The 15826-nt window shown below is 42.6% G+C and overlaps 1 protein-coding gene across 2 annotated transcripts in view; it reads left to right on the top strand.

Annotated features, from left to right (window-relative positions):
- The window catches only part of ERICH6 (glutamate rich 6), a 108684-nt gene that overhangs the window by 35784 nt on the left and 57074 nt on the right, over positions 1-15826 (top strand). For both annotated transcript variants that reach the window (XM_040349158.1, XM_040349159.1), the window contains 2 exons: positions 822-923; positions 8257-8417. In XM_040349158.1, the coding sequence (XP_040205092.1) occupies positions 822-923; positions 8257-8417 (263 nt within the window). The remainder of the gene's footprint in view (positions 1-821; positions 924-8256; positions 8418-15826) is intronic.

Here is a 15826-nt window from a genome sequence, read left to right as displayed (position 1 = left end):
CTAAAGGCAAACATTTTTTTAGTTTTGGATAGAGTGTAGAGGGATTAGAACCCCTGTCAGATTTGTATTGCTGTCTGTGCCCCCATATTTCAAAAGAAAATCCCAAATTTTGGGTTGTCCCCAGAAAAGTACTAGAGGGGAAATCTTCCAATGAGGACACTAGTTCTGGTGACCTGGGGGTCCCCAAAGAATTCCCTTATATTTCCAGTGACTTCCTCTCACTTCCTGTTTGGCTATGGGACAGGAAGTAAAGGGAAATCTCCCCAATGGGAAACAGATGGTGAAAATAAAAGCAAGGATTTGATAAATTGTACTTTAGGATATTATTTTCACATAGCACAGGCCTCACAATAGATTTACGTTTAAAAAGCATTTCAGATAGTTTTTAATATATTCACTTTACACAGTATACTGCATGGATATCATTTCTGTTTTCCCCTTCTACTTCTTCTTGCAAGTTCTTTGACAAAGTTAGAATGCATATCATACATTCCAAGGTGTTGAGATCACATGCTTGCTTCTAGCTGTACTTTCTCACAGTGAACATATCCAGTGTACATACTACAGCATCCAAATTTAGCACGCAGTATCCCTTTCTGTTTGGGAAGCTATTAAAAATCGATGTTTTTCCTTGTTACACAAAAAAAACCGAGCTAATTTATTAAAGCATTATATAACAATATTACAACAGGCAGATGCTCTAAAAAGGTAGTGATTATCAGAGTGCCTATCAATGTTGGTGCATTTCCAACTGCTTCTGTATCTTTATGCATCAATTTATTAATGTATTAATTATAGGATATTTTTGTCTACTGACTTAGATTCTAAAGGAGAGGTCTGGGGAAGAACTGTGCAAATTTTGCAGAAATCCATTGAAGCCATTTCCTGTAGAATCTACCCTTTACCAGGACTTCTCCCAAGAGGTATTTTATTATGATACCTTCCACTGCACAAACACTGACACTAACCCTCTCGCCAACCCTGAGGCCTCTTACACACGACCGAGTTTCTCGGCAAAAACCAGCAAGAAACTTGCTGGAATTTTTTTTGCCGAGGAAACCGGTCATGTGTACATTTTTCGATGAGGGAACTGTCGAGGATCCTGTTGAGCCAAAAAGAGAGCATGTCTTCTTTTTCCTCGACGGGAATGGAGAAACTTGCCTTGTCGAGTTCCTCGACAGCCTAACAAGGAACTCGACGAGCAAAACGATGTGTTTCGCCTGTCGAGTTCCTCGGTCGTGTGTACGAGGCTTAACACTTAGGCCGCGTACACACGATCAGTCCATCCGATGAGAACGGTCCGAAGGACCATTCTCATCGCTTAACCGATGAAGCTGACTGATGGTCTGATGTGCCTACACACCATAGGTTAAATAACCGATCGTGTCAGAACGCGGTGATGTAAAACACAACGACGTGCTGAAAAAAAAGAAGTTCAATGCTTCCAAGCATGCGTCGACTTGATTCTGAGAATGCGCGGGTTTTTAACCGATGCTTTTGCATACTAACGATCGGTTTTGACCTATCGGTTAGGCGTCCATCGGTTCAATTTTAAAGCAAGTTCTAATTTATTTGACCGAAGGTTAACTGACCGATGGGGCCCACACACGATCGGTTTGGACCGATGAAAACGGACCTTCAGTCGATCGGTTTTGACCGATCGTGTGTACGCGGCCTAACTCTCACTCGTGTATATTTAATTCCTTCCTTTCATACTCACCATTCTTGTAGCGAGATCCTCTGCAGAGAACATCAACCACCTGTGCCAAAAGATACAAACCAGGAATCTTCTGCTGTTTATATTAATTATGGAAACTGCCACACAAACCGTTTATCAAAAACTGATTTGCTAGATACCAAATGTAGGGTCACATTGTAAGTGTTTATTAATTATGTAGTTATCAATTTGACTTCAACCACATGCTGACTTGTTTTTGACCACTGCTGCCTCGTATTTGAAATTTGCATGTTCAGTAGTCATTCTAATCCTGTCTTCAATGCTGGGGAGTCATTGACCCAAACAATCATGTGTGTATCAGGTGTCAGGGTATCTACTCACAAAGTGTTAAAAGAATGATCAGAATGACAAATGTACCTTCAAAATGAACTGCAGCTCCCATAATCCTATCTTGACGGGTTCTCCATTTAGAGTGATTTGGTCTGCTCAGCCTGTTGTCCTGCATTTGTGTGTTTTCCAGAAGGAAATAAGAAGTCTGCTATTGACTGCCTTTATTTAGCAAATGGTAGTTGCTACGCTATTATACTGACCAGCGGTATGAACTCAATCACATCCACTTTAACATGATATTATAATTTCAAAAGTCATTTTCAACTTTTAAATCTATAGTTTTTGATAAATATGTATCTACCTGGTGATCCAGGCAAGAAGGTCCTTTAGTTTAGGGTTTAACTGTATCTAATTTATTGTCTGCAAAGGTCCAGATTTGTTATTGTTCATTTTATATGTTCACAATGAATAGTTTACACTGTGTATATTGGTCAGTTCTATGAGATTGACATGTTATATTGTTTTTATAGTTGTATGTTATACCCTTTTATTAGTGTGTGTGGTACAGGCAGTCCCCGACTTACGAACACCCCACTTACGGTACGACTTCTACTTATGAACGGGCCTCAATGCTGGCTGCTTGTGCTCCACGATGGTCCTGGATACCTCTGAGCAGCTATCTTGCCACATTCCACACTGCAGTACTTCATGTACTGCATGGCCAGAAGAGCCCCAAAAGCCCCCGGAACATGCCACATCACTGCACAGGTGGAAGCCAGAACATCCCACATCCCTGCACACAGGGCCGGTGCTACCACTAGGCAAACTAGGCAGCTGACTAGGGCGCACTGCTGCCTAGGGCGCCCAGCCACTGGCGTTCATACTCTCTTCTCTCTGCAGCAAGCAACTAAGTCTCAGCATCAACAGGCAGTCGCTGCTACCTTCACACATAGTGTCAGAGGAGCAGCGGCAGAGGAGGACTGTGTCTGTGTCCCAACTGAATGAAAGCAAGCAAACATTCATTGATGGGCACTGGTGGGCTACATTTAATGGGTGCTGGTAAGGCTGCATTTGATGGGCAACTGGTAGGCTGCATTTGATGGGCGCTGGTAAGGCTGCATTGGATGGGCGCTGGTAGGCTGCATTTGATGGGCGCTGGTAGGCTGCATTTGATGGGCGCTGGTAGGCTGCATTTGATGGGCGCTGGTAGGCTGCATTTGATTGGCGCTGGTAGGCTGCATTTGATGGGCGTTGGCGAGGCTACATTTGATGGGCGCTGGTGAGGCTACATTTGATGGGCGCTGATGAGGAAAAAACTAGAAAAACGACGATGTGAAAAACGACGAGAAAAAATAGAGCAGGTTCTACATTTTTAATGGCCATTTTTCCTGTCGAAAAAAATGCTCTGGAACCTACACACGATTGTTTTTAATGACCATTTAAAAAAATTGCATTTTTCTCGTTATGAAAAACGGTCGTGTGTACGCGGCATAAGAAAGTGATCAGGTTTCTTTTTTTCTTTTTACATATTATGTTTGCTTATAGCAGCAGTGTATTACATTGCTAAAAGCAAGCATTTTACTGAATGAAACAGAATAATTCAGTCTTTTTTGTGATTAGCTCTAATTGGTCAAAGCTAATCACATGGTACAGATGGGCTCTGGTCGGTCCTGTCTGTATCATCTGATCAAAATGACCAATCACAGCTAGCAACACATTGGATGGCTTTTAAGGAAGCCATCTATTGTGTACAACTGTCATGTGACCTGCTGTGATTGGTCATGGTGGTCACATGGTACCGGCAGCAAGCCGGGACCATGATCGGTCATTGGCTGTGTCCTGTGGATAGGGGCAGTGGCAGATCGTGCTGCTACGCGGCTCCGTGATTAGCGCATCCTGACAGGATGTCATATGATGTCCAGTCAGGATGGGAAAACATCCACCTGGCTGTCAATCTGCTATTGGCTGGGCGGGAGCTGGTTAAAGGCACAGGGGCGCACTGGACACCCATCAAATAGCACAATGGTAATGAAGGTATACAGAGTATCCCCTCACGGTTTCTTTCAGTGACATTTCATGTACCTCCCCCTTGCAAAATGCTGTAATGTTGCTAATTTTTTTTTTTTTTTGTGAAAGTATGTTAGGCCTCTTTGTTACTATGTTTCTTGATATTATGTTACTGGATTGTTGTCTATGAGACTACTATTGGATATGCTTCGGGTAGTGGGTTTAACTCAAAGTCTGCAAGGGTCCAGGTTCATTAGTGTTCATTTTGTCTGTTTGTATTGAATTACTTCCAGTATAATGTGTATACCAGTCTATTTTATAGCATATGTTATATATATATATATATATATATATATATATATATATATATGTTATAGTGATAATTGTGTTTTTATAATTGTATGTTGTTTTTATTATTATGTGGTATATGAGTTTGTGTTTCCTTGATGAATAGCAGGTTGTTCCCTTGATGTGAGGAGGAGCATGGATGATATAAATAGTAACTCAGGAGGAATTACTCTATGTTTATCGTTTGTGCTGGTGTGCATGAAATGCAAAGGAGACCTTTTTACCTGTGTACACAGTTTTATGATTCAGTAAAGTCAAATCGATATCCTAGTAAGCTGTCACTTATTTGTTTATTTTCAGTAGAATTTACATCTACTGAAATACTTTGGGTCACTGACAGCGGCGGCTGGTGCTTGGGAGGGCGCAAACAAACTGAAGGATTCTGAAAAAAAAAAACCATCAATTGCAGCCACTGTGCCACCAAACAAAGCCACTATGCCATCAAACGCAGTCAATGTGCCCTCAAAAGCTGCCATTGTGCTCTCAAAATCTGCCACTGTGCCCATAAAACGCAGCCACTGTGCCCATCAAACGCAGCCACTGTGCCATCAAACGTAGCCACTGTGCCATCAAACGTAGCCACTGTGCCATCAAAAGCAGCCGCTTTGCCATCAAAAGCAGACACTTTGCCATCAAAAGCAGCCGATTTGCCATCAAATGCAGCCGGTGTGCCATCAAACGCAGCCACTGTGCCCCAAATGCTGCCACTGTGCCCATTAAACGCTGCCACTGTGCCCTCTGCCCGCCCGGCACTTACCCTGTCTCGGGTGGGCAGCCGGTGATGGCGGCAGCCGGCGAGCAATGTCTGCTGTCCTCCATGTCTTCCTGACCTTGATGTCTTCTCCCACCTGCCCTCTCCTATGATTGGATGCCTGATAGGCGGCCCCCAATCAAAGAGCCTGTTGTTTCTGCCAATCAGGTGACAGGTAACAGACCTGAGCACCTGATTGGCTGAGAGGCGGGTCAGTGTTAGTAAAGTGATTAATTTGCTTTCCTAACACACAGCTGAGTGAACAGCGAACGCCTAGCATGTCGCCTGCTGTTCACTGTTTTGGACGCCTATTAGAGCCTATGGCTCTAATCAGGTGCTTCCAAAAAAACTCAGTTGCTGTAATTCATGTGCCCAGCGCCCAACAGGGGGCCAGACACCTGAATAGGGGGAGTCAGCGGCGACAATAGATAGATAGATTCATGCCATGCATTAATCTATCTGTGACAGGCCTAGCTGGGACAGAGGCTTTTGGAGGGAACTGAATTCTAGCCTCTTGCCTACCGATCATGAGCCCTGACATTTGGGGGAATGGTGCTCTTTGTGAGCTGTATGCCTGGGGACCCTTGAGGTTGTGTTACTTTGGATTCAGGTCCCCCCAAGACACACAGACTCTGTGAACCCCCGTATATGCTATATTAGAAATATTGACTGATTCATACTGTTGGGACACATACTGTTAAGCCTCGTACACAAGGAACTTGCTGTTTTGTTTTTTTTTGCCGAGGAAACCGGTCGTGTGTACACTTTTCGACAAGGAAACTGTTGAGGATCTCGTCGAGCCAAAAAGAGAGCATGTCTTCTTTTTCCTCAACGGGAATGGGGAAATTTGGCTCGCCGAGGTCCTCGACAGCCTAACAAGGAACTCGACGAGCAAAACGATGTGTTTCGCCCGTGGAGTTTCTCGGTCGTGTGTACGAGGCTTTAGATGCTGATGTCAACTCCAGACACCTGTCTGTCTGTTGTCTGCTATAATGTAAATTAGTCTAGTATAACTTCTAAGAGTCTTTCACCCATTGTTGTTTGTGCTAATTAACCCTGCAATTGTATGAAGGAGTTTTGTATTGATATGTATGATGATGTGTATTGTAGTTAGGGAGTCACATCGGCTGCTTAAAGGGATTAGTTAATTAGCTCATCTTAATTTAGGTTTCTGGTTACAGGTGTATTGTTAAGCCTCGTACACACGATCAGTCCATCCGATGAGAACGGTCTGAAGGACCGTTGTCATTGGTTAACCGATAAAGCTGACTGATGGTCCGTCGCGCCCACACACCATCGGTTAAATAACCGATCGTGTCAGAACGCGGTGACGTAAAACACAACGACGTGCTGAAAAAAATGAAGTTCAATGCTTCCAAGCATGCATCGACTTGATTCTGAGCATGCGTGGATTTTTAACCGATGGTCGTGCCTACTAATGATCAGTTTTGACCTATCGGTTAGGAATTCATCGGTTAAATTTAAAGCAAGTTGGCTTTTTTTTTACCGATTGTTAAATAACCTATGGGGCCCACACACGATCGGTTTTGACCGATGAAAGCGGTCCATCAGACCGTTGTCCTCTGTTTAACCTATCGTGTGTACGAGGCCCTAGAGTAATATGAGCAGGAGCGGGAACCTCCTCTTTAACTGTATATAAGACTTGTATTCTGGTTCTAATAAACAGTCCATGTTCAGCAATCAAGCGAGTATCGTCTTGTTTGTAGTTGTCAGCGGTTGGAATATCTCACTGGAAGGAAGCAGTATATGACGAAAGCACTCAAGCGAAGTGTGGAACGTTTTATCACATTGGTGGCGGTGCCCGCGCACCTTTTTTGGATGCACCGCCACTGGTCACTGACTGAGAACAAGTATGCACATAAGAAAAGTAAAGTCAGTAAAATCTGAATTTTGTATAAGCATATTTATTCCATGTCAATTAAACTAAATTCTAACTCATTGCATTAATATGGCAAACAAGAAACTAAGATTTCAAAGACCAGGAGTTAGAAATGACAGATTCTCTGCTTGTTTTAGGTCTGGTAGGATTAAAGGAGTTGTAAAGGAAAACATTTTTTTGGCTGAAATGACTGTTTACAGGGTATAGAGACATAATAGTTAACTGATTCCTTTTAAAATGATTAAAAATAGATACAAATCAATCATATACTGTACCTGCAGTTTCTAGTTTCGTCTTTGCATGTTTTTTCCTGCTTCTGTGATGTACAGAGCCACAGAGCCAACACAGGGCAGTGATGGTTTGGAAAACGAAACTGATTGGTGCTGTGGGGTTTTAGACACACAGTAATCACACCTCCTTAATTAGTGACCACAGAGAGAAAGCTCCCATTACTGTGGTTATCAGGAAACAGACAACCAGGAAGTGTGGAGATCAGAGAAGAATTACAGCAACTTGAGAGCAAAAATGAACAATGAGGACATGAAAACAGCACTGCATTAAGGTAAAGGAAGCTATTAAGATAAAAAAAAAATTCCTTTACAAACCCTTTAACAGCCTCAAGCCGGGTTTACACATGTGCAGCCGCAAGTTCGTGCCTGGGATCCGTTGAACAAACACGTCTGTTCACCAGTTAAGGTGCGATTCAGGTCCGAATTTTTGCCTGGATTTGCACCTGAACTGAACCCAAACACACACAGGACCCTTCTACAGTCCAAACCACGGCCACCCCGGACCTCTGTTAACTGGCTCCATTGAGAGCTGGTCACACTCGCCTGTCATGTGAATAGTGTTATTGCATTTATATTTTCTGTGTACTATGTTAGACCAGATATAGTGAATGTAGGGTCCTGGGTTTAGTAACACTTTAAGAGTTGGTGCAAATTAGAGCAATTTAGCCACGACCACATAACCATCAGCCAATTTCATACCTGTATCTCACCCCTCATATAACACTACTCACAGTATAACCAGGGTCAACTTTGCATACAAGTATTGTATTCCTAGAGTTTAGTGAATTTGTTCATATTACCCCTATTTTGGAAAATCGTTTTTCTTTCAGTAGTGTGATATTAGCCTGTGCTATTCCTCGAACGTGGGAGGGTTAGGATTGAGCCATTTCAGGGCTATGATTTTACATGTTACACTAATTGTATGACACTTTTTAAATATTTTTTTTTTTAGGTCTTTTGCTGCCGACAGTTTAGGGACATGATCCAGTATCTTTTGAAACAACAAAACTATGTTCTACAGAACAAAGAAATTGAGCGAATTTCAGTATCACCCCATGGGCCTTATGGAAGTGAGATTGAGAGACAAAAAGCAAAGGAAAAAACTGCACTTAGGTAATACTTTCTCTAAGTTCCTGTCACTTCCTCGTGTGTTATTTTTAATATTCAGAATTTTTGATTGATTGTAAAAGAAAACTTGTGTATAAGGAAATACTGTCATGTCTTTAGTAAAAGATATAAATAAAGAGACGGCCTGGGATATTTCCTATTGACATTATAGTAAAATATTCATTTCCTGAAAAAGGCAGATCACATTAACACTTTCAGGCCATTGTATCAGCGCAATATGCTGTCCTAGCAGAATTATGCATAGTTTTATATATGAGTAATATTCTTTAATCTGAGCAAATATTTATACTCTGTGCTGTAGCCCCTTTGTCTTTTGTGCATTTAATGTGGTGTTTGGGGGGGTGTGCATAGATTACCATTTTTACCTTTTGGTCTTATCCACCCTCTAAGACTTTAGGCAATTTTTTCGAGGGTTGGCAGCACCCTCTGTTTATATCTATATCATGTACTCTTAGTGCTACGACCAAAAAATATTTACCATTGTATGCAGGGCCGATCCGCCCTATAGGCTCACTATGCAAGCTGCTTAGGGCCCCACAAAGCTGCGGAGGGCCCCCCAAATTACTAGAGGCCCTGCCTGGTGAGAAGTCATTTTCGGCCCCTCACCCCGCTGGCTGCATGGGAGAAGAGGTAAGAAGCCAGCACCCCCCGCTTCTCACTTTAATGTAAGATGTAATTTCCGACAGCAGAACACCTCCCCTCCGCTTCTTAACTTTAATGCGACATGTCATTTTGCTTAGGGCCCCTGGGAGGTCAGGATCGGCACTGATTGTATGTTCTAAAGTGGAACTTTAAGTTAAACAAAAAAGTTGGTGAACAGTCAGGACTTTTAATCCAGAAGAGACATAATACGTCTCTTCTGCAGTAAAGTTTTTTACTTGCATGTCCACTGCTGTATGCAATGCACAGCTCAGTGCTAGGGATGAGCTTCGTTTTCGAGTCGAAGTTTGACTCGAACATCGTATGTTCGAGCGTTCGTCGAATTGCGAACGTTATGGGCCGTTCGAGCCAAATTTTAGTGGCGCGTCACGGCCCATAATTCACTGCGGCATCGCAGTGCATTGCTGGTTAATGACTATGACCAGCATGCTTGGCCAATCACAGCGCCGTCTGTACAGAGAGCCGCAATTGGCCAAAGCAAGGGTGGCTTTGGCCAATTATGCCTCAGGGGATTTAGTACACGCCCCACACTATATAAGGCCGCTTGGAAGTCAGCCTTGTGTAGTGTGTTGCGGAGTTGGTGAAAGACAGAGAGAGAGAGAGACAGTGTCATTTCAATTGAGTTAGATAGAGCAGGCAGGTGAGTCAGTTAGCTGCAGTTAGTGTGTAGAGCATATATATGCATCTCAGGTGTTGTATATATATTTATACACTGTATTCAGTTTAGCTAGATCCGTTCCTGTATTCTCTTCCTAATATACTAACAGGCAGGCAGGCAGGTGATTGTGCTAGCTGCAGTATTTTCAATTAGTGTACTGTGTCCTTTGCACAGTGTGCACCTAAAGCTTACCTGAATACAATTGCTGGTGTTCTCATACAATTACAGTCAAAGACCTACAGTATTCAGTTTTATTTTCCTTTGCACAGTGTGCACCTAAAGCTTACCTGAATACAATTGCTGGTGTTCTTATAAAAATACAGGCAGGGAGCTGCAGTATTTTGTTTTAGTGTCCTTTGCACAATGTGCACCTAAAGCTTACCTGAATACAATTGCCGGTGTTCTCATACAAATACAGGCAGGGACCTCCAGTATCCAGTTTTATTGTCCTTTGCACAGTGTGCACCTAAAGCTTACCTGAATACAATTGCTGGTGTTCTCATACAAATACAGGCAGGGAGCTGCAGTATTTTGTTTAAGTGTCCTTTGCACAGTGTGCACCTAAAGCTTACCTGAATACAATTGCCGGTGTTCTCATACAAATACAGGCAGGGACCTCCAGTATCCAGTTTTAGTGTCCTTTGCACAGTGTGCACCTAAAGCTTACCTGAATACAATTGCTGGTGTTCTCATACAAATACAGGCAAAATTACAAACAGATTCTACTTCTACCTGCAGTGCCTGTCTTGTTTGCATCGCCTGTATACTGCTGTTCAGAGTATATAGGGCCTGGGGGCCCAACCTCTTTCCTTTTTTTTTTTTTTTGGGTGCGGGGTTCCCCTTTATATCCATACACGACCCAAAGGGTCTGGTAATGGCCTGGGGGGGGGGGGGGGGGGCATGCAATTTTTCTCAATGATTTTCATCCATATTGCCGGGAACCAGATATTACATTAAAGCCGCAAGCAGTTTTAAATGAATCGTTTTCCTATAGAAATTAAATTTTGTGCAGGGACAGTTCTAAATACATGTCACTTAACAGGCATACTATAGACACCCAGCAGATACGATATTTAAAGGAATATTTCACTTTTTTTCAACTTTAAAGCATCATTAAAATCACTGCTCCCGAAAAAAAATCAGTTTTTAAAACTTTTTTTTGCATTGATACATGTTCCCTGGGGCAGGACCTGGGTCTCCAAACCCTTTTTAGGACAATAACTTGCATATTAGCCTTTAAAATTAGCACTTTTGATTTCGAATGTTCGAGTACCATAGACTTCAACAGGGTTCTAAAGTTCACGTGAATGTTTGGTCCGTTCGAAGGTTCTGATGCGAACCGAACCGGGGGACGTTCAGCTCATACCTACTCAGTGCACAATTTTTGCAATTCCAAGCTGACTGTAAGTTATGTCACCTTGACCTGACCAATTAAAGTAGCTGGAGATCAGAAGCTGCCCGGTCAAAGATGACAGCAGCTGGTGGGAAGCTCTGGGACATTGCAGTGCTGGAGTGAAGGTGAGTATAGTTCTGCTTAAGTTTATTGACTAATGCCCCTGTACTGTAGGGGTGCCACGGATCAAAAAACTCACGGTTCGGATCGTTCCTTGGATCAGAGTCACGGATCGGATCATTTTTCGGATCAGCAAAAAAAAAAGACAAGACAAATAAACATAAATTTTGTCTTTTTGTTTATTAACACTTTTAAATTATTTCCAGGGGAGGACGGAACACTGGGCAGTCAGGGAAGGCAGGGGAGCTCACCTAGGCCGGGTGCCTGATAGGGCACACACACCGTCGGAATTTCCGATGGAATAAGTCAGTCAGACTTTTTCCATTGGAAATTCCGATCGTGTGTGTGGGGCATTACTGGTAATACTAGATTTCTTTCTTTGTGCCTTCTCCTATATTTTGCTGACCATACAACTGGGAAGACAATTTGAAGTTTTTGATCAAAGGACAAATACAGCCTAATACAGGCCTCATGAACATAGAAGTTTAGAGGCTTAGAAGTACTTAAGTGTAAATTCCTGGCCCTACATGCCAATACGCATGTAAACACTGATGCTCCTGTGCATTGGCATTTACCCGAGGATTGCCAACCCATTAGAGTCCCCAGATTTTCTCTTTTCATCAGTGTCCCCAGAGTCCCCCCTTACATCAGAGTCCTTAATGTTCCCCCTTTACACAAAGCCCCCCTCTTACATCATAGTCCACAAAGTTCCACCTTAAATCAGAGTCCCCTGCATTCCCTACTTACATCAGGGATCCCAGAGCACCCCTTATATATGAATCCACAGATTTTCCCTTTACATTAGAGTCCACTGAGTTCCCCCCCCAGCAGTCCTTCCGTACATCAATGCCCCCCTTACAACAGAGTCAAAAGAGTTCACCCGTACACCAGAGTTCCCATTTACATCAGTGTGCACACATTTTTACCCCAAATCAAATTACATCAGAGTTCCTCAGCATTCCCTTCTTACAATCAAGGTTGCCAGAGCCCCCCTTACATCAGACTCCCAAGGGTTCCCCTTTACATCAGAGTCCTCAGAATTCCCTGTTACATCAGAATCCCCTGATTTCCCCCCAAATCAAAGTCCTTAGCATTTCCTCTTTACAATTAAGATTCCCCAAGTCCTCAGTTATCCCTCACATCAGAATCTGCGTATACCTTTACATCTGAGTCTACAGAATTTCCCTTTACATCAGAATTCCCCTTTACATCAGAGTCAGCAGAATGTCCCCTTTACATCACAGTCCACATAGTCCACCTTGGAGCTGCGTGCAAGCCACCTATAGAAGTCAGTGCAGATGTAGCTGCTGCACGGACACATTTGCGCGTCAAAATTTGACATCAAGGCAAGAGTGGGTGCACGTATCTGAACGCATCCCCTGTGTTTGTATGAACTTCTATAAGCTGCCTGCACACCACTCTGATGTGGATAGACACAAAGCAATGAGCAGCACTGCACAGAGGAAAGGACTCAGTATCTGTCTGAATGAGCCCTTACTTCACAGTCCACAGAGCATGAAGGACACCTCAATCATGGAAGACCTTCTCCTGCAAGCTCCGTTGGCTTTAGACCTGGGCTGACACTTGTCCATTATGATTTTAACCCTGGAGGATCTTGGGTGGATCCTCAATCTTGTCCTCAGTGTTGATTTCCTTGCTGTGTCACAACAGTGTTTCTCAACTCCAATCCTCAAGATGCCCCAATAGGTCATGTTTTCAGGATTTACCTCAGATGAAACAGCTGTGGTAATTACTAAATCCCCGTACACACAATCAGAATTTCCATCGAAAATTCCGACCGTGTGTATAACCCATCGGAGCAATTCCATTGGATATTCTGAGGAATTCCATTGGAGTTTAGATTGGAGAACATGTTCTCTTTTACTCCGATGGAATTCCGTCGGAATATTGATGTAAGTTTGGCTGGGCAAACGCACGATTGTGTGTACGGGGCTTTAGGCAGTGAAATTTCCTTTGCAAGATAATGGAAAACCTGAAAACACGACCTGTTGGGACGCCTTGATGACAACTGCAAATAACAGTATAGATTCATACAGTATCACTGCTGAAACATTAAGACAATATTAGGGGACACATGAAGTCTGGCATCAGACAACATAAGGCATGTAGAGTAAAAAGGAGGAAAGAAAAACAAAGTAGAGAAAAAGAAAATGTATAGGGTCAACGAATTAGCTCCTTCGCTGGCTGAAGGCAGGTCCTCCCGCAGATGACACAGCAATGGTGGCTTCTTTTAAAGTGGTCCTGTATGCCCAATATCATACCAGTCCTGTGCAGAGAAATATTGACCAAGTAGGACAGAGTTACAGGGTCTCTGTACCTTCCCATCTGTCTGTCCCATCCGACAGATGTGTCACTGACTTGATGGCTTTGCTCATCGCTTCTTTTGTCTGGGAAGTCCTTCTTACTCACCATAGACACCAGCCTCTCGAGGGGTCCCCGATTTCTGCATTCCAGGCATTGAAGCTTATTCCATGGTTGATTCCATGGATAGAGGCCTGGATAGAGGCCTGGAGGGCATCCTGTTCACTCTGGTGGCTCTGGATTGATTATGCAGGGTTTAGTTGAAAGGGAAAGGTCGTTTTTTTTTTTTATTATTCGTTTTTTATTGAGAATATGCAAATACATTTAAATTCAAATAGGAATTCTGAATACAGGAGTACAGATCTCATTCGGCTGGTCACAGACATGCCTTGCCATCTACCACTTTCACCCAGACCTCTTCTCTCAAGGTCCAATTCACCACCCTGCTTTACAATCGCTGGCTTTCATGGCTTGGCTGTTTAGAGCCAGGCGCTAAAGGATAGCAGCCTGTCTCCTGATTTTATTCCCACAATGCTTAGGGCTTCAGAATTCTACTTCTCATTTCATCTATTATCGCACATGGCAGGCCTATTTTTCCTTTTATGAGTCATTGGGGGTCCATTCCTGCATGATTTAATTTTCCCATATTCTGGCCTTTCTTCAAAGGTGTGTGGACCGCAGGTTGGCCTTTAGTTCAGTTAGGGGCTAGTTGTCTGCCCTGGCTGTTTTCTTTCAGAATTCCCTGGCCTCTATCTCTTTTATTTATCCAGGGGGTCACTCAAGTGGTTCTGCCTTCTAGGCCCCATCTACTGCCTTGGGACCGTAATCATGTCTTGTCGTACTTACAAATAATTATTTTGTGAATATCTGGGATTGTCCCCTCTCAACCTAATCACAAAGATAGCTTTCTTGATGGCCATCACTTCTGCCCATCGAATGTCCAAGCTCACGGCTCTTTCCTGTAAGCAGCCCTTGTTGTTGAATAAGGACATGTTGGTTTTTTGACCTTGGCTATGCTTTCTCCCGAGGTGGTGTCATACTTTCACCTTAGCGAGTAATTAGTCCTGTCTTCCTGGTGTCTGTGTGGAACTCCATTGGACAAAAATCCATGCATGCTCAGAATCAAGTTGACGCATGCTCAGAAGCATTGAACACCATTTTTTTCGGCTCTAGTCGTAGTGTTGTATGTCACCGTGTTTTGGCACGATCGGATTTTTGACTGATGGTGTGTAGGCAAGACTGATGAAAGTCAGCTTCATCGGATATCCAATGAAAAAATCCATCGGATCAGATTCCATCAGATATCCGATCGTGTGTACAGGGCTTTAGAATTTTTGTCTTGGCCACTCCACTCACTTAGGCATGCTTTTAGTTTTTTAGACTGGCAACCAAGCAGCATTAAACCCATCCATGAGAAGTTATGCTGTGTCCTTTAGTGAACTCAAAGGATTTTCCAGCGAGTACAAAAATCCATTTTTTTTCAACTGTCTGTAATTTTACAGATGGTTGGCAACACAGAATTATCCACACATGAGTGTACATTGTATTTCCTAAACTGCCCCCCTACTATGTGTGTGTGTTTTCCCTGACATTGTGTATGTGTGTGTGTTCACACTGACTATGTCTGTCCTGAATGACTCCATTTGCTATGTGTTGTAAGTAGGGGTGGTCAACAGCAGTCTAATCCATAAAAATAAAAAAGTACTATGCAGCTGACATAAGCTGACACCCTGATGAAAGAATAGTAGGCAAGCCAACACTTCTAGCAAATGCCTTTGTTTCCAGTTTGGTCTTGCATCCAGCAATAAGGAACAAGTATATAACTGTTAACATAGCACATCAAATAGAATTTATGCAATTACGTAATAAACATTTCAAGGAGCTAAGTACTATGTGCTAAGTACAATAATCCATAGTATACATTTAGAATTTATTTTTACTGCATTTTACTACCCTTTTGCACATGATTCTTTTCTTGTGGTAATTTTTAATTAATGTGGTTTGGTTTTGTCCAGAGTACAAAAATCATAAACATACCAGTACTTGAAACACCAGCAACAGCATTGTATCAGAATATGTTCCATTTTTGCCTTTTGTTAACTTGAAGTATTAATTACACCAACAGTGTTTACAGTATGTATTAGTAGTTATTCAAAGCAGGAAATTTCAAATGGCAATGTATTATTTTTTTATCATAAATGTTTTATTATTTTGTCATTACTATTTCATACTTGAATTTAT

Source organism: Rana temporaria, chromosome 4, assembly GCF_905171775.1.
Source record: "Rana temporaria chromosome 4, aRanTem1.1, whole genome shotgun sequence".
In the NCBI taxonomy this organism is placed as follows: Eukaryota; Metazoa; Chordata; class Amphibia; order Anura; family Ranidae; genus Rana; species Rana temporaria.
Note: the sequence above shows the minus strand (reverse complement) of the source record. Positions and strands in the feature narration are given on the sequence as shown.